The sequence below is a fragment of the Protopterus annectens genome, chromosome 8.part0 (genome assembly GCF_019279795.1).
Source record: "Protopterus annectens isolate FY-2018-M chromosome 8.part0, PAN1.0, whole genome shotgun sequence".
Classification (NCBI taxonomy): Eukaryota; Metazoa; Chordata; order Ceratodontiformes; family Protopteridae; genus Protopterus; species Protopterus annectens.
In genome coordinates, this window is record NC_056741.1 from 622,027,515 (window position 1) to 622,047,258 (window position 19,744).

Here is a 19,744-nt window from a genome sequence, read left to right on the forward strand (position 1 = left end):
TGCTCACTTATGGCCTGTTGCTGTATATTTTTGTTCTGACATCTGCTTGTTTTTCTGTTCTTACACCATGAACACAATTTTTTATATATCCTGTTGATGGATGCCCTTAAAACTAGTTACTCTACCAACTGACTACACCAGTGGTTCCCAAACTTTTTTGATTCTTGGCTCCCTTGCTGAATCCTTTTTTGTCCTCCCATCATTTTAGGTTTTGTCCAGATTTTTAGAGCAAAAAATCTGGACCAAAACCTAAAATGATGGGAGGACATATAGGGACAGATTTTAAATACTGCTCTTACAAACTTAGAAAGTTGATAGAATGAATAGGTTTTGAATTAGCATGAATTCTCTGAAGGCTGTGGAGTCAAACTCAAATTCTTGTCATTACTTAATGACTTCAATCCTCAACTATTTGCCAGAAAAGTACAGATTTTAAGAGGAACACACCAAAAACACGAGGCAAAAATCTGGACATTCAATCTCTCACACACACACACACACACACACACACACACACACACACACACACACACACACACACACACACAGTCACACACACACACACACACACAGTCACTTCCTCATTCATACCTGCATTCACTCACACATCTCTCTCTCTCCCGATCAAACACACACACAGTCACTTCTTCATTCATATCTGCATTCACTCACACATCACTCTGACTCTCTCCTGATCAAACACACACACACACACACACACACACACACACACATACAGTTACTTCCTCATTCATACATGCATTCATTTCACACATCTCTCTCACTCTCTGTCACACCTACATGCCACATATCCACTTGCGCATTCATTCATTCATACATCGCTCTCACTCTCCCGATCTCACACATACACACACAGCCACTTCCTCATTCATACCTGCATTCATTCACACACTGCTCTCACTCTCCCGATCTCATACACACACACTTCTTCATTCATTTCTGCATTCACTCACACATCGCTCTCACTCTCCCGATCTCTCACACACACTTTTTCATTCATTCCTGCATTCACTCACATATCACACTCACTCTCCTGATCTATCTCACACACACACACAGCCACTTTTTCATTCATTCCTGCATTCACTCACACATCGCTCTCACTCTCCCAATCTCTCACACACACAGATTCTTTTGCTTTCATGCACGCATTCATTCACACATGCACAGACAGACACACACACACTCATACAGGCATTCACTTACCTGCAATCAGCTGCTAAGCTTCGCGGCTCCCCTGTAAGGAAGCCGCGGCAACCCAGGGCGCCAAAGCGCACAGTTTGGGAACCCGTGGACTACATACCAATATTTTTGCTTTTCTTCTTGCCAAAATCTTCTGCTTAAACATCCCCAACACGATCAGCTACCTCACTCCAAGCTTGCTTCTGCTCCACTTTTTAGTTTACTTTGCTCCATCATTTACATTCATTTTATCCCATTTACATTTTAAATCAATCATATGTACACATTAATTTTTTTACGTTCGTACTTATAATTAAGTTATTACTTCTGCGGTGGTGCAGTGGTAGCATTGTTGCCTCACAGCAAGAGGTTCTCCCGTTCGATTCTCGGCTTGGGTTGGGAGTGCCATGTCCTCCCCGCGGTCGAGTGGGCATTCGAAAGACATGTGTTGAATGGGCATGCCTTTGTTGAAGGTTGGGCGTCGGGCTGGCAACTCAACACCATAAAAAACAACTGCCAATCATTAGCAGACCGGAGTTCCGCTGTGGCAACCCCTAACTGGGAAAAAGCCAAAAGACAAACAACAACTTATAATTAAGTTATTAACACAAAATAACTTAACAATTCTATTTTTCATTCTTTTTTCTTTTATATTTATCCTCTATTCTCCCATCCTTTACTCTACAACCATATTCTTGTTTCAGTCAATGCACCATCCTCTTCAAGTTTGTTATATAACAAATTTGCACTTTTTTTTCCAGACAGGGGACTCATATTTTCACAAACAGCACTTACCCCATTTGTCAATATCACATTTCTTTATCATACCCCCCCCCCATATCATATCCCATCATATATTTATATTTACATGTTTAAATATTTCCAACTTGTATTCATTTCTAACTCTTTTGCAAAATTCATTCTTTTTGCAATCTGAAAAATTCTTTGTTTCTACTTCACTTCATTCAACATGTTTTCTTTTCTCTATCACCATGCATTTCACACATTCCCTTTCACCAGTAACCTGTCCAAAAAGTCTCCACAAAAATCCAGTTTCATATAAATTATCAGACCTTTTTCTTCTATTATTGCCTTTTCCCTATCTTCTTTTACTTCACTCCATGCGTACACATTTTTTTTCTAAAACCATGCTATACCATTCTTTTCCCCCATCAACCTCAATTTCATTTTATTTTCATATTTTCTTCCATCCTGCCATTTTCTTGTCTTTTCCACACTTTTTCTTCCCATACACATTTATATTTATAAATCTTACTCATTATTTCCTTTTTGTTTTTTCTTTTATCTTTCTCTACTCAAAACAAATGTACAAATTCTAAATGCACCACTGGATTTTACAAATTCAAACTTCCTCTTTTTTTTTTTTTAATGATATATTATTCCACTTCTGACCGGGTTCAGCTTAGAGCCTCAAATGAAGCTAAAATACGTTTTTCCATTTGAATGGAAAACATATACATTTATGTTAAATATGTTATTTTTGAAAATATACAAATATTCAACATATTTTCTGAAATGGTAAAAAAAAAATTCTACTAAGCTAGCATTTTTTAATTGTTCTAATATTTCTCCATTGGCTTATTACACTTTCTGCTCACTAAATATCACTCCCAAAATATTTTTCTTTCTTGTGAAATACAGTTCATTTATTTTTTATCTCACCACATCCCTTACACTTCATTAACTGCAGACCAGCTTTTTTGATCCCTATTACAACCTCACATATCCACCCTTTTTATTATTACAACAAAATCATCAGCATATATCATACATATTTGTAATATAGCTATCCTTCCCTCTCCCATCTTGCCTCCCTCATATCTTACATACTCACTGGGTACCCTAGTTTATTCTTCTCTTAATACTTTTTTCCCATCCATTTATCTTAACTTTTACTTAATGAATTTTCATAGCATTTCTATATTACATTAACACTATTTTCTCCTATTCCATATGCCTCTAAAATCTGTCACATTGCTACTTGGCTCACTTTATCACTCTTTCTTTATTTTTTTTCACTGTAACATTTCTTTTACCTCTCTTCCTTTTATATCACAGTTCCTCCAATACTTTATCCACCCTTTCTGCAGTATTTTCATAAACATTTTATAGTTAGTAATTCCTAGTATTACAGGCCTCAATTTATTTTATATAATTTTGTTTCATTCTTTCCATACACATTTTATCACTCCTCCACCTCCATCCATTTAATATTCCTAGAAAAACTTCTCTTTCATCTTTATTTCCTTGTAATACTCTCATTTTATACCATTCAAGCCAATTCATTATCTTTCATCTCCTTCTCTGTTTCTTCGACTGTTATATAAATTTTCTAAGAAAGCTATTTACTTTTTCAGATTTTGTTAAATGTTCCATTCTTCTTGCCCATCTATATCCTTTATTTCACACATTTCCTTACCTTGTGCCTGTAAATTTTTCAAGTTTCTATCCCAGGTCTTACTGATGTAAAAAGGATTAGGCCAAATGTGGGATAAAAACTATCATCACTGGATATACAGTTTTAAAGCATAGACTGAGTGGCTTGCACTTTTTGAAGCATTGTGTAAACCTACTTCTTTTTAACCTTGTGCGCAGTGAGAAATCAGTCAATAAAAGCTCTTTGTTCACTGACTATTAATTTTCTTTTCTTCCATAGCTGACTTAACTGTTCCTTCATGTGGAATGTTTGCAGTGGGAATATGACTTTGTCTTGGGTGAAATATTTATTCATTGGGCTCTAAGAGAATGTCTTCCCTTAGGTACTCTAAAACACTTGCTTAGTCGTTCAATAACTTTTTTACATGCCTTTCTTCCAATACCTTGGAGACATTTGAGAGTCTGAGATTTTTTGCAACTTTTCTTCCATACCTTCATGGGCCACTTCCATGTCTGTGACTCTCATTGCTAGTTTCTTTCCCTGTTTCTCTGACAGCTGTCAGGTCACTGAAGTTTGGAGAGAGTGGGAGACAATTCTACTTACTACAACCTTCCATCATGTAATCCATAAACTAGTCACTGACTTCTAAAACTTGCATATAAATCTTATCTATTTTCTCAGTAAATTCAGATGCATCCCTTTTGCTTTCATATACCTGCTGTCATGCTGCCATGTCTATGTTCTCTCTGCCAAGTTCACTTGCATTGTCTGTACATTTGGATTTCTTACTAGTTCACTTTTTTCTTTTTAGATATTTATACAAGGTTCATTAGCACTTCTTAATTTTAGTAAGGATGCTTTTTTCATTCACTTATGGCAGATTTTTAGATATGATTGCTGTAATGGAATGTGTTTACTCACACTTACATAGGCACCATTACCAAAAGTCCCAAAGTTCACTATTTTTATCTGAAAATATACCACATTTGCAACTTCTTACACTCAAGATACGTTACTTGTGTATATCTAGGATGTATCTGAAAAGGGTCCATCTGGCACAGATATCCACACTTTTAAAATAAGAACTGTAGCAATACACTGAGTATCCCATGTGTACCATGTGACAATCAGCATAGCATTTGACTTCTGTATTCCCAAGTCACATATGGAAGAAAATTTTAGCAAACAAACCTCAGTTTCTTCTGCAGTGCAAAATCTTTCTCCTACAAAGAGTGTTAATTTACCTGTACATCAGGATGATGATAAGTACAATGCAAACCACCACTGCAGCTCCAGTACCCAACCCAATCTGTGCCTCTTTTGGAAAGAAGGATTGGCTATCTGAAACATATTCCACTTTTCCGAGGTTGAACTTAAGATTCCCCATTCGGACCTAAAGTGAAAAAAAAATAAATAAATAAAACAATCAAAACACCAGGACACTAGCTCTGTTTCAGTAAACCTTCAACCTGGATTATTTAATGTTATATTCACGGACTGCCTAAGTTACTTCATTAGCCTTCTATAAAATCTGTTAAAGTAAATCCAAGACATGGCATGCATGCAACAAGATATTCAGAGTATGTCATGTCTGATGCTTGTCTTGGAAAGTTCTTACCAACTACCACCTCTTTCTCATTGAGATATGTATAGTGCCCAGCAGCACAGAATGCAACCCCCCCCCAGAAAAAAAATAAGACTTACCATACCAGTACATGTCCCACTAATTACTGCTGGAGAATTGCAAGTAGATGGGTTTTCAATACTGATGTCTGTCTGGGATACCAAAGCTTTCACCTTCCCTGGAGCATACATCAGATGCATGACCTCTGCTTACAAGCTTAGGGGTATATTTAACAGATGTATGAGCATAACTCCTCAGGCTATCTGCAAGCCAAGCAGCCTGAAGACATCTGAGAAAGGGGTAGTCAGCTAGTAGGGTCAAAGTAAGAGACTAGATGGATTCCTCTGTCCTAGGGTCTACCAGACAGGGCAGGGGTGAAGAAAAGCAAAATAGACTAGGAAGGGGGAAGGAGGGTGGGAAGGAATACTGCAACAGTGAACAGTAGGACATCTATTATTATGGCAGGTTCTTACATAACTAAGATCGGAGTGAAACCATAGTTGCAGTATTTCAAACAGCTGGGTGATTCAAAAAGCTTAAGAGAACAGAAGGGAGGATGGTTGAGAATGGTGAGAATTGTCCAAGAGTCCAAAAAGGATTGACCTAGCAAAGGTGGCCCAGGGCCTTGAAAAAGTATCTATTCTGCAGTGTTTAGTGAAGGTGTGCACATATCATCATGTAGCAGCTTCCCAAATTGTCTTGGCATTTACCCCTTTGTAGAAGGCAACAGAAGAGGCCACAGCAGTGGTAGTGTGAGCCCATAGAAAGTAGGGCAAGGATTTGCCATGGTCGAATAACAAAAGGAAATGGACTTAGAAATCCAGCTTGCAATGATCTGTTAGATATTGGCTGGCCAAGTTTAAGATCAAAGGAGGTTACTAGGCTAACAGCCCCAAGGACCCTTACAAGCCTAGCCAAGTTCAACCCATGTTCCCAAGGGTGGCTGGTTCAAGCAGACACCAAAATCAGCATCTATTGCCCCTGCCCCAGAGGGACACAGATGGAACCCCCGAGGTGAATTTCCGATTACTCATCCAATCGTCCAAATTGTGCTTAAATAGGGCCAATGAGGGGCCGATTACTCATCCAATCGTCCAAATTGTGCTTAAATAGGGCCAATGAGGGGCTTTAACATGAATAGGAAACTTGTTCCAAAGGTGGGGCAACCTCCAAGAGATAAATCTATCCCTCCAGCAAGTTCTGTTGATGTCACATACCAGGTTAAGGGCCTTTGAGTGAATGACCCATGTGCCATTTGACTTGCAAATGTGCAGCATTTCCAAACTTGGGTCAGAGATTGCTCTATATGCAAAGCACATGTCGCCTCTGAGCAGTCTGTATGACACAGAGTAAACTGACAGTGATTTTAGTCTATCCGCATAAGACAGATCTTGAAGACACTGAATTTTCTTTGTAAGGAACCTTTGTGGTCTCTCCAATTGCTGCAGGTGTTTGAAAAGGAACATACCAAAGAGTGCATTGTACTCTATTACTGGCCTGATGAGGGAAGAGCACGGGGGGGGGGGGGGTTAACCTCTCTTTTCTGAGTCTATGAAAGAGACAAATAATTGGTCTGACTTACAAATAGACTTAGCCTTGTCCAAATAAAATCTTTGCTGTCTTTGCAATCTAGGAAATGTAGAAACCTTTCTCCCATGTTCTATGGGATGGTAAAGAAAGTGGGTAGATTAATGGCCTAGTTGAGAGACATCTCATTTACCACTTTGTGCATAATGGAGGAGATTACTCTCAGGGACAGTCTGGCCTTGTGAAAAACGAGAAAAAGTAGGGCAGCCATGACTGTCTGTAGTTCTCATACTATCCTAGCAAAAGTGAAAGCCAGCAACAGAATAGTTTTCCAGGTGCAGAATTTGAGAGTAGAAGCATCAGTTGGCTCAAAATGAGGCAGAGAGTTTTTCTAGCAGAACGCTGAGGTCCCGAGGTGAGGGTGAAGCCAACATGCAACGCTGGAATGACCAGGATCTTTCTTGCTTATGTATCACATGACTATAGTGTTGTCTGTGAATACTTGAAAAGGCCCTGGTTTCCAGTGGTTGGTGAAAACTTGAAGGCCTTGAATGAGAGACTACCAACTGCCCTAGACTTTGTGGATGCCCATCCACCCCCCGCAAGCCTCATCTGAGGTGTCTGTGTACATTTCTTGAGTTAGGGTCTGTGTCTTGAAAAGTAATCCTGGATTGAGGTTCATCTTTATCACCCACCATAACATTTTCTTGAGACAAGCATAAGGGTGATCTGTGTTGTCCATGGGATGAGAGTGTTGGAACCATACAACTTTTCTCATATGGTCATATGTAACCTGGCTAAAGGAAACACTGGTATGGTCGCTGTCATTAATCCTAGTGCTCTTAGAATCTCCCTGGCTAACAGATTTTGAGGGATGTTAGGGACTGGAAGTAAACTGTGAGGCTCTGCACCTTTTCCGGAAGCATGAAGGCCTGCATACTTCTGGTGTCCAGTGTGCAACTCAAGAAGACTAGGTCTTGGGTGGACTGGAGGGAACATTTTTTGTAGCTGACAGTGAATCCCAATTGGAAGTGGAGGCTGAGAATGAATTGGAGGTGCTGCAGTCAGAGTTAAGTTGAAGAGGTCTGGCTAAGCAGATCATCTAGACAGGGAAATATTTGTGTCCCTGAGTTCTGCAAAAAGCTATAACAAGCATTAGGCACTTTGGAATATTCTGGGAGCTGTAGAAAGCCCAAAAGACAAAGCAGTAAAAGTGACATGAGCCAGTACATAACCTCAGGAATTTCATGCAGGAAAGGCATATGGGGATATGTAGGTAAGCATCCCTCAGATCCAAGGAGACTAAAAATACCAGAGGAAGAATGAAGAGAAGCAGTGCCTGAAGGGAAAGCATTTTGAAAGAGGAGACCATAAGGAAAGTATTGAGTAGAATGAGATCCAGTATGGGTCTCCACTGCTCTTCTTTACTTGGAACCAGAAATAGTCTGGAGGAAAATCCTCATCCCACAAAATGAAAAGGCACCGGTTCTACTGTAGCTTGGGACTGTAGTTCCCAAAAGATAGGATGAAGTAGTTTTAACTGATTGGGAGGTAGTGGTGGAATGCTTTTAATGGAGGAAGCATTTTCCAGGACATATTGGAACCTTTTAAATGATGAAAAGTGCCCACTTGTCTGTGGTAATTTTTTCCCAGTTTGAGTTGGTCTGAGTGAACCTTTTTTGAGAGGGGTAGGGTAGATCTGAGGAGGAGGGAGATAGAAAGATAATCATAATGACTTGTCAGAGAAGGGAGGTCTCCCAGATCTGGGGTCCCTTTGGAGTTTTCTGGAAATCTTTTCCTGGATGATTTTTTTTTTGTATTGTTATGTGAAGGCCTATGTCCCTTGTAACAAAGGAAGCAAGCTTGGCCAGGTAATTCCTCTGGTATCTGTGTGTGCGTGTGTGTGTAGGGGGTGCAAACATTTGATAACATTAACAGAATAATGACCCAGAGTGAGGCAGAATGTAAGAAAACACTGCTACTGCTGGTGAGTCTTAATGCAGAGAAAGCATTTTATGGGATACACAAATGAGGCATGTGTTCTCCCCAACAGAAAAGGGTTAATAAGGATATATCAAGGGACGGAAGCAATAACCAAGGTAGGAGACTCTGCCTCTGACAAGCTGAGTTAGAAGAAAGAAAACAAGAAGGAATATCCAATTTTCTCTTCTGTTACTTGCTTTATATTTGACACCATTAGCAAAAAAAAGATTCACAAATTTCAGGATATAACTGGTATGGTAATCAAGAAAGGTTACCCTTATTTGCAGATATTTTGTACCTGATAAACACACCACCATGTCTTTTAAGTCTTTCTGGAATATAAAAAATGAAGATCAAACAAAAACTGCAGCAATAAACTATGCGTCCACACATCAACTTGCTCTCCAGTAGCCGTACACGATAAAATTAAGTATTTAAGGTGTACAGATTAAAAGGATTCTGTTACAGCAATTAAGGAAATGTGGGAAGAGACTAAACAAAGCTAATGCAAACATTAATACATTGGAAACATGATTATGGATATGGACAATAAGATACAAGCAGTAAAATGTTTTAATCCCTTTAGTTTTATAAGAGCATTGGGTGTACATCTATCAACTACAGAAGTTGTGAATACCAAAAACAGTTGTAAGGAAATTATTATGGAGTGGAAGAAGGCAATAACAGAGTATGGCAAGTTGATTTTCCTCGCAGAATAAGGCAGTTTAGGGTTACTTGATTTGAATGGGCATTTTAATAGCTATGAGCAGTTACAGCTCATATACATAACCAAAGCCGAAAAAAAGAAGTTACGTACTCACCATAACATTCCATGTTTGTTGTCCATCTCGCCCTTCATTCTTACTGGATGGGTTCAGAGCCAATCCTTGGCTCCGACTCGGCTGAATACACTTGCTTGAAGTCTCTGACTTGGCTCGTGATAGGATAGATATGCTATCATGCAGTGGTGCAATTCCCCAGATCTTGTTTGCTGCCAATCATAACAATGTGTCTAAACTAATAATGTGACATCAGGCATAGAAATAACAAGGAAATTCAAAGGAGCTCCTTTACTAAAGAAGAGAGATCTCTCATCTACGTCCTCTAGGAGTCCTTGGCTGGAGTAGGTAGTAGGGTTGTAAGAATAAAGGCGAGATGGACAACAAACATGGAACATTCTGATGAGTATATAACTTCTTTATTCTATGTTGTCCTATCTTGCCTTCATTCTTACTGGATGGGACAGCATCCCTAGCACCATTTCCCTGGGTGGCTCATGGGAGTATACCGTTGAGTACAGTGGAACCAAAGGAAGCCTGTCCCTGGAGGCCAATTCAACTTTGTAATGAATAATGAATGTATGGGGACTTGCCCATGTAGCGGCGGCACAAATACTTTCCATTGACAATCTGGCTAGGTAAGCAGAGGATGTTGCTAATGATCTGGTTGAGTGGCCTCTAACTTTGAATGGTAATTTCCTGTTATGTGAGGTGTATATAAAGGTAATGCAATTTGAGAGCCAATTTGAAAGCATAGTTTTTGAAACTGGCATAACCTTTTTAGCTTCAGTAAAGGAGATGAACAATTGATCTGTTTTGCTGAAATCTTTAGTTCTATGCAGATAAAACCCAAGTTGTCTATGCACATCCAACTGGTGAATTTTGTACGCTGCCTTGTTGCTGTGATTGGGAAAAAAGACTGGGAGCTCAATAGATTGATTTAGATTGGTCTGGGAACAAACTTTTGGCATGAAGGATGGATTAATTCGTAGAGATGCTCTGTCCTTATGGAAAATCAAATATGGTGGCTTGATCGATAGAGCTTGCAACTCCAAAACTATTTTTGCAGATATAATGGTTACTAGGAGAACAGTTTTCCAAGAGTGGAATTTGAGATCACAAGATGTTGAGGGTGTGACAATTGGGGAGATATGGGTGAAGGCTACCAGCCTAGTCAAACAGAATTTGATATATAATTCTGGCATTTGTAAATAAATGTAAAATACAGGCATGTTTCTTGAGTGTATAAGAATACTGTGAAATGTGGAACTGCAAAATATGTGACAGCATTGCACTCTACTGTCCCAGTGAAGCATGTTGTGTCCCTTTCATATTAGAATTTGGCTCCAGTGTGTCTGGATGAAGGTTTCATGCCCATTGTTTTAAGGCTAAAGTTTATGACCAGAATTTACATGTGGAAGGTGCTTTATTGCTCTAGTTTCTGCTAGAGTGTATATGTGAAATGCCTTGTATTGTAAGTTTCTGAGCAGGTGTTAGACTGCTAAATAATGCAGTTTGTGGCCTGAGAACTCAGACCAGTGTTAAGATGATGCAATATGAATACTGGGAAATCCTAAGTGTCAAAATGATGTAATTTGGGAGGGCCTTAGAGACATGTTTGTTAGTAATGTTTAAATACTATTTCTCACAAGAGACTGGACACATTTTGATCCTGGATATCTAACTCAGCACTCTGCCTAAGCTCATGTGTAAATTTTAGCACTGTGATTTCTTGCAGGAATAGTTAAAGCTAGTAAAGATTAATTACGTATTTTTCTTTAAAATCAGACCTGTCCTACTGTATTATTTTAAGTTTTTGTGTGATCTCTGAACTCTTAGATATCTCTGTGGTGTAGTAGTTTTGTTTTGTGTTTTAATTACTTATTATTAAATATTTTTAAAACCTTCTACCTGTGGCTGGTTTGTGTAGAGATAAGCTCTAGAGTACATTGCATATTTATAGAGGTTATTGTAATAGGCCACTCTAAAGTAAGCCTTGACTGTTAGTCATACTACCATTGTATAATAATATTGCACAGTAATAACTGGACACCCTTTTAAGGGCCTTTTAGTAGCTGATATTATTAGCTGGGTGGTGGCAGGGATTACTACCATATGGTCTGGGTAAAGGGGCACAGCTGGAGAATCTGTGTCAGCCTTTCCCAGGAGTGTCTGTGAAGTTGCGCAGATACTTATCTCAAAGTGTGTGTGTGTTGTGTCAGCTACTTGGCAGGGACATGACACACTGCTTGGACAGAGAGGGTACTGGAGGTTTTATCATGCCCAGCTAGGCTGAGACCTGGACCCCATAGCTGTGCAAGTGGGGAGTCTTATTGGGGACCTGGTGAGCAAAGGAGCAACCAGCCCCAGACTGACTGTGATCTCTGTGTGCACTTAAGGGGAAATTGTACTTTACTGCGTGTATTAGTTATCCTTTCCTCTCTTCTATGAGACGACCTCCCTAGTGTTAGTGGTGAGGATTGAGGCTCCTTGATTGCTGGGCCAGGACACAGTCGTCACAGACGGCTCGAAAGGAGGTAATGTTAGGTGAGTCAGAACAAAATTCAAATCCCATGGTGAGAGAGGTTCTTTTATGGGAGGCCTCAATAAGCAAGTGCCTTTTAAAAATGCTTTACACAATTTGTGTGACCATCAGATTAGGAGTATATTCACCACTGTGGAAATTAGAAATTGCAGCTAGTTGGACTTTTATTGTAGCTGCAGTGAAGCCTTGCTGGAAAAGTTCTGCAAAAAATTCCAAAATTGAACCAATTGGGGCAGAGAAGGGATGAATGTTTCTTGCTTGTGCCCAGTAGGAGAACCTCTTCCATTTACTAGAATACAAGTTTCTGGTAGACGCCTTATGAGAGGACACCAAAATGTATTTTACCACTGGTGTGAAGTCCTGAAGCCTGACTAAGTTTGGAAGTGGAGCAGCCATGCTGTCAAACTGAAGGTTTGAAGAGCAAGATGGAGAGTTCCTGACATATGAGTCAGAAGGTTTGGAACTGGGTCTGGAACCCACGATTTCTCCTGTAGGAGAGGCCAGAGAAAGGGGAACCACATCTCACAAGGCCAGTATGGGGCAATGAGAATCAGCCTGCTTCCCAAGGATTTTACTTTCTGAATTACTGTGGGTATGAGAGGAAAGGGGGTAAATGCATACAGAAGTCCCAAGGGCCAATCATGAACAAGTGCATCTCTCGTCTCCCCCATTGGGGCAATTACGGCAAAGCAGCTGCTGCATTTGATATTCATGGGAGTGACAAACAGATCGCAGCAAGGCTGACCCATTTTCGGAAAATCTCCACTGCTATGTTTTGGTTTAGACCCCATTCGTGAGGCATTAATATCGCCCTGCTGAGCTTGTCGCCTATCACGCTGGATTTCCTCAGGATGTGCATTGCTATGAGAAAACATTGGGAAGAGACTGCCCATTGCCATACTCTCTGTGCCTCTCAACAAAGGGGATATGTTCTGGTTTCTCCTCCAGAACCATTGATGTGCAAATGAGCCTCATGTCCTTGCCAAGTGCCTTGGACTGTCCTTCTCAGATAATGCCCCCCCACCCTGAGAGGCATCCGTGGTCACCATAGCTACAGGCTGTTGTGGCACAAAAGGTCCGATGGTCACATGGTCAGACCAAAGCCACCATAGGAGATCTCTCTTGCATGATTCCATACTTCTGACTTGGTGAGACATGGGAAATCCTTGAAATGACCACTGAGCACATAGGAGCCATTGAAGAATTCTCATATGCATTCTGGCTAGGGGAACTAAGGTGATCGTTGAAGCCATGGTTCCTAGGACCGTCAAAATCGTGTTTGCCTTCACTTTGTTTCTGTGTAGAAGTTGGCTATTTGTTGTTTGAGAAGAGAAACCCTGTCAGGAGGCAGTCATACCATCATGGAGATTGTGTTGAGATCTGCGCCTATGAAAGTAATATGTTGACAGAGCAGCAAGGCAGAGTTTTGTAAATGGACTGTAATCCCTAACAGAGAACAAGTTTGAAGAGTGGTGTCTCTCGCCTGCTGAAGTAAATGCTTGGTGGTGGCAGTTAGGAGCCAGTAGTCTAGGTACGGAAACACTTGGAATCACAGATGTCTCAAGTGAGCCGTGACTACTGCCATGGATTTGGTGAACACTTTGGGAGCTGTAGTGAGACCAAAGGGCAGAGCTCGAAACTGATAATGACTGGCTCCCAGCCGGAAGCGTAAGTGACTCCTTGATGCTCTGTCCATTTTTATGTGGTAGTATGCATCTTGGAGGTCTACAGAGCACATCCAATCATTTTTCCCTAAAAAGGGAAGAACTTGACTGCAGTGTCACCATTCGGAACTTGGACTTCTTCATGGAATCGTTTAATTTGCTGAGGATCCAATATGGATCTCCAATCCCCTGTTCTTTTGGCACTAAAAAGAATCTTGAGTAAGTTCTGAATCCTATTTCATCTGTGGGGACTTTTTGGAAGATTTGTTTGTGTAGCAACCTTTGAATTTCTACAGTTGCTTGTTCCCTTTGATTGAGTGGAACATTCGGGATTGTTCTAATCTGTGGAACAGGATGGCAAAAGGGAATGGAACAGCCTCTGTATATTATACTTTGTACCCACCTGTCTCTTGTGATATCTCACCAGGCTTCTGGGTACAAGGATAAATACCCCTGACTGCCTCCAGAGTAGAGCAGGCGGGCCTCCTTTCAGGAGCGCTGGTAGGGCTGGCCGCAAAAGGAATCATGGACGCCCTCTGCCTCTAGGATGGCATCTACCATTATTGCCTCCCCCCCTCTGTCCCTGGAGAAGGGCTCACCTTGTGCTTCTTGAAAAACTCCCTGGGATCTTCTGAACCACATTTTTCAACTCTTCTGACCTTTAGGGTAAAGTCTTGAAGGTACAGAAAAACGTACTCAAATGGCAGAGAGAATTTTCCCTTCCTGCTCACATCTGGTGAGTGTGCCCTTGACTTTTGGTCCACAAAGTGAGGAACCATCAAAAAGGGCATTGGTAAAGGTAGATTTGAAAGGCTCCACAAAGTTGCACAAGTGCATCTAGAAGTGCCTCCTCAGGGAAACTCCTGTATCCGCTTGTCCTGTTCACTCCATTCGCTGCATAGAATATTAGTCTCACAGTGGAGTTAACGATGGAATTTAAGGTAGATAGCTGAGAGGTGAGCTTTTCTAACACCCCTGAAGCCAAGGAACCCTGACGAGCATCTCCTAATTCCTTTAGGAGATCTCTTTCTACTCTCAAAGTGTGTAAGGTAGTTCAGCAATCTAAGGGTAAAAGTAGCTTACGAAAAAACACACTTCCCTTATCTATCCATCGTCCGGGAGTCCTTGTTTGGTGGATGGACAGATGAGGATGTTTCAGAAAGTTCCTTCTTGGTGGCTGCTGCCATCACCATAGCATCTACAGGAACACCTTTCATGAGAAATTCCTTTTCCAAAAGGGCCAACAAGAACTTATTTGGCCTCTGAGGAATTGGTTCCACAGTGTCTGGTGACTCCCATGCCTTTTGACTAACCAACGTAAATAGCTTGTCAAAAGCAGACACACCCAGGAGGCTGAAGGTTGAGATCCAAAAGCCTTCAGGAACACAGACTCATAAGAAGGGTTGATGGTTTTCTAGCCGCCTCTCTGTTTCAGGATCTCTAGGATATCTGCAAAGCAGATATCTTCAGAGGACGACTGTGGAGACTCTTCTGACTCCTCTAGGTCAGTGTCAGAGGTGATGGACTCAGTGCAGTCTATATGCTTCCTCTTGCATGTTCTCTTTCGATGAGCCTCCTCAAAAGTGTATTCTGGGGAGGTCTCAGAAGAGTGGGGTTCACCCAATGGGGCTCCCTTAGGCTCCGAATCTCTGCTGTCCTGTGGATGGGCTGGTGCCGAGACAGAAGCCAGTGCCTTGGGGAGGAAGCATATCAGTATCCTTGTGTAGAGCTGTAGGTTGGGACAGCACACTCATCAGCTCGAAGGTAGATCCCCCAGCTCAGAGGAAACAGAGGGAATCCCTGGCTCTATACAGATCAGCTCTGAGGCTGACGTAGGAGGTGAGCTCAGCAGAGCAGACGCTCTGAGAGGTAAACTTGGAACCGAAGAAACTCTGGTCCGAGCGTCCCCCACCTGGAACCAACCAGAGAACTTTGGCTCCTAGACACACTGGATGGCACCAAGAGTGTTGGAGCAGGAATCAGTTCCGAAATCTCCTAAAGGGGTCTTGGAACCTACAGCAAGTGGTACCTGGCATTCCGGCTCTGAAGAGCCAGCTTGTCTTGGAGGAGGAGGAGGAATCATCGTGGATGTAATAGTCTTGGATGGGTCCGAAACTGGCTGGGTCACTGCTGAAAACAATTTAGCCAGCGCCTACGACTTCAAAAGTCTGCGCACCACTCTGTCTACGTCATCGTTCGATAGACTCCTACAGGACCTGGAGGAGAGGGTTGGTGAGCGAGATCTCTCCATAATGGGGGATCTCAAGTTAGGGGAGATCAGTAACAGTTCAGTAGACCGGCTCCGAAAAACAGTCTCTTTCATCTCCGAAAGCCATGGAGCCAAAGGACTAGATTTGTCCTAAACTATGATCTCTCTCTGTTCTGAGGACTGAGGTTGATGCATTCAAAGTCTTAGCCAATTTTTGAGGAGGCTCCAAATGAGCCAAAGAAGCATAAGATGGTCAATTTGTAGTCTTGTCACTTTCTGAAGAAGGGGACCTACTTGAAGAAGTGTTCTGTACAGCTTCATCAAAGGAAGGCATCAGGAACCCTTTGAGAATCAGTTTGTTCTTTTCCTGTAAAACATGGGAGCTGAAATAATGACAGACCGTGCAAGTCTCTTGGAGGTGAATGCCCCCCAAACAATAAACACAAATATTATGCCCATCAGTGATGGACATCTTCTGAGAACATTTATGGCACTTTTTAAATCCTGAAGGCTTCTGTTCTTTCTCTCTACTTTCCTTTGACATTTTAAGAAGGAAATAACACTAGTATATCAACAAAAAAATAAAACCTTAGTCACACTTCTATAAGAAAAAGTTAGACACACACACTATTTAAATTTTGAGATAGACACTACAATAAACAGCACTTCTATTAAGCAAAAGGGGACAAAGGAAACAGTTCTGCCTTCTAAGTTAAACGGGCACTAGGCCCTCTAACTCAACGGACCTAGTAGAGCAACAATAAAGACACAGGACAGGTAATTAGCTCTCTAACTAAAACAAGCTAATCTACGCAGAAAGGGAAGTACACACTAACTTACCCTACTAACTACACCACCACTACAAAAACTGACGGGAAAGATATAAATGGCCTTGCAACTAACAACGGCCAACAAGCAACCACACAATAGTAAGATTAAATAGCACTCATAACTACAGCACACAGTTAAACTACAGGACAGAGACTACCTAAACAACTAACAAATAATATTAACCCTAAATACATAGCCACGGCCAAGGAGAGAACATCTGAACTCAAAGCAGCAAACGAGATCTGAGGAATTACACCAGTGCATGATGGGATACCGATACTTCCACGAGCCAAGTCAGAGACTTCGAGCTAGTGTATTCAGCCGAGTCAGAGCAGAGGATCGGCTCCGAACCCATCTGGTAAGAATGAAGGCGAGACAGGGCAACATAACATCTTGAGATTTTCAGCTATACCAGAGAAGCTGGAAGGAACTGACTGCATTAAATTTATGAAAGTGCAAATAACGAATTGGACTGGTATTCCAGAGCAGGACTTGTTAGTTGAAAGGGTACATATCATGTGTATGCTCCAAATCTAGCTATAACAAAGCAACCTAGACCTTTAATAGTAATGCTGCAATCCTACCAGCAGAAATAATTGATTTTTGTCAAAACTGTGAAGAAGGTCAAAATACTAAAAGTAGGTGACAACAGAGTGTTTGTGGAGAATGATTACTCATTGTATACCAGGCAAAAGAAAAGCAAATTCATCCCTCTATTCAGATAACGCTGAGACACAGGTGAGAGATTCAAACTGCTGTATCCACCTGTCTTAAAGGTACTCTTCCCTGTAAGGACAAAATCATTTTTTGATGAAATGCATGCTAAGGAGGAAATACAAAAGTTTGTCTAATAAAAACTGAGCTGTGAAACAGAAGGAGATTTGGTTTCTTGCTCCTTTGGTAATAAAGACCACAGAGAGACCGCACCTGTGAAACCTTTTCCAGTATTTCAATGGAAAATGTTGGAGAGAAGGAAGGGAGGACGCGAGTTGACTAGAAGAATCAAGAGTACGTTGGAAATAAAGCAGAGACAGGATTTGGATGACAGAGAAGAACAGTAATAAAATCAGTAACAATGTGGGATTACAATGCATTACTTATATTTGTGAAATCTGACAGCACAAGAAAATATGGAAACACTGTTCTTCAAAGTTTGTTTGCTGAGTTGGGGACTCGTATATATATGCCCTACTTCATGTCATTAATGTTCGGAAAAATGCTTTGGGGAGGGAAAGAAAGGGGAGAATGCTAACTAAGCAAACACTTTCTTTTCTTGATAGTACTGCATCTGTGTTGCATGGTTTTCTTTCCATGCTATTTTTGGGTGTAATGGGGATTGTAAACAGGTGTTTTTATTTTTTCCCCCTCTTTTTTTCCTCTTGTGCAGTTTTGATAAACATAGGTAATGTAATGATTAATAAAAAAAAATAAAAAATAAAAAAAAAAAAAAAGGAAAAGGGGCATGACAGAGTTCAAATTAATGTGCTTTTTTCATTCTTGCATGGGAAATTGATTAAAGGCCTTTGTTTTAAAACAGAGAGCAATCAAGGGTTTTCCCAGGTGTGACAGCTTTAAAGATAACACAAAACCAATTAGACTTGAAGTAAAGTTCTCTCATTTTTTTAAATGCAATGGGGATACTAATATAAACAGGTGCTTTTGTTTTTTCTTGTTCACCCCTCTCTTTTTCTTTGTTCAATTTTGAGAAAATGTAGGCACTGCAATGTAAAAAATAAGGGAAGGAAATGGGGTGAGAGCAGAAGGGTTTGGGTTAAGAGAGTATGACAAAAGAAAAACCAGTGTGCTTTTTCCCATGCTTGCCTAGGGAAATGACTGTGTAAAACCCTAGCCGTTATCCAGTAACAAGTGTATTACCAAGGCATGTAAATGAAAAAGAATACTGAATATTGTAAGGCCTTTTTTTTTGATAAACAAGGTCCCCTTAGCAGTTTTGTGTCTGGTTTTCATGTCACCAGAAGACAATTTGATAAAGAAAAATGGCTTAGAGAAAGTTTTTACTGAATGCATTGAAGTGTTTTCTCAACTGTGAGAGTTCTATAGATATAAAAAAGTCAAATAGCACTTACTAATAGCACAGGCTGTACCGTACGTCTAAGCATACCTTTACTTTAGGTTAACTTTAGCCTGTTTGCATAGCTATCAACTTAGAACTTATGCTCTTATGAAGCAAAAACGTCAACATTTGAAGTTGTACATAGTTTAGCGTGTTATTGTAAAGTTCATAGGTTTGAGGAGGGATTTTTTCTTGGGGGGGGTTGTTTGTTCTGTTTGAGGGCTTTCAAAAAACAAAATGTTATGCAATATGTGATATAGGAACAACTGTATAAAGGACCAACCTGCCGAACAATAAATACATATAAAAGTTGGAACTAGACATTTAACAAAAAAAGCAGTTATACACAAAAGGTGGTAATAATAACTATATAAGAAAATGATGCTTTCTGTAACATCTTTCAATCTGAATAATCTTACAGATAAACATAAAAAAGAAAGAATAGTGAATTATATTAAAAAAAATGTAGAGTGCAAATAGCTATGCTACAGGGACACACCTGGAAAGAAGTGAACTTGTGAATTTGATAAAGGTTTTCAGAATGGTTATTCAGCGGAATATTTGGGGCAAAGGAAAAGAGGAGCACTTATATTAACTGCAAGAGGGGGCCAATACTGGTAGAAGAAAAAAAAGATAATAGAAGATAAGGAGCTACAGGCTAGGGAGGATGCTTACACTAGCATGTATTTACACCCCCCCTAAAACTGCTATAACGGAGCTTAAGAAAATTATGGGAGAAATAATCAGCTTTCAGCAAGGAATATTACTTATATGTGGCGACTGGAAATGGATTTCCAACAGTGAAGATGTGTCTGGGGGCCTAGAAGGGAAAATATAATGAGAGAGGGTAGATTTTTGAAAAAAAAACATATGAAAATGTTTGGCAAGGAAGATGTGAATTCAGTAC

At 40.5% G+C, this 19,744-nt stretch overlaps 1 protein-coding gene across 1 annotated transcript in view; it reads right to left on the reverse strand.

Annotated features, from left to right (window-relative positions):
• The window catches only part of LOC122808326 (plexin-B3-like), a 2,760,797-nt gene that overhangs the window by 1,351,978 nt on the left and 1,389,075 nt on the right, over positions 1-19,744 (reverse strand). Inside the window, exon 18 of the mRNA XM_044079291.1 lies at positions 4,846-4,994. Within this exon, the coding sequence (XP_043935226.1) occupies positions 4,846-4,994 (149 nt within the window). The remainder of the gene's footprint in view (positions 1-4,845; positions 4,995-19,744) is intronic.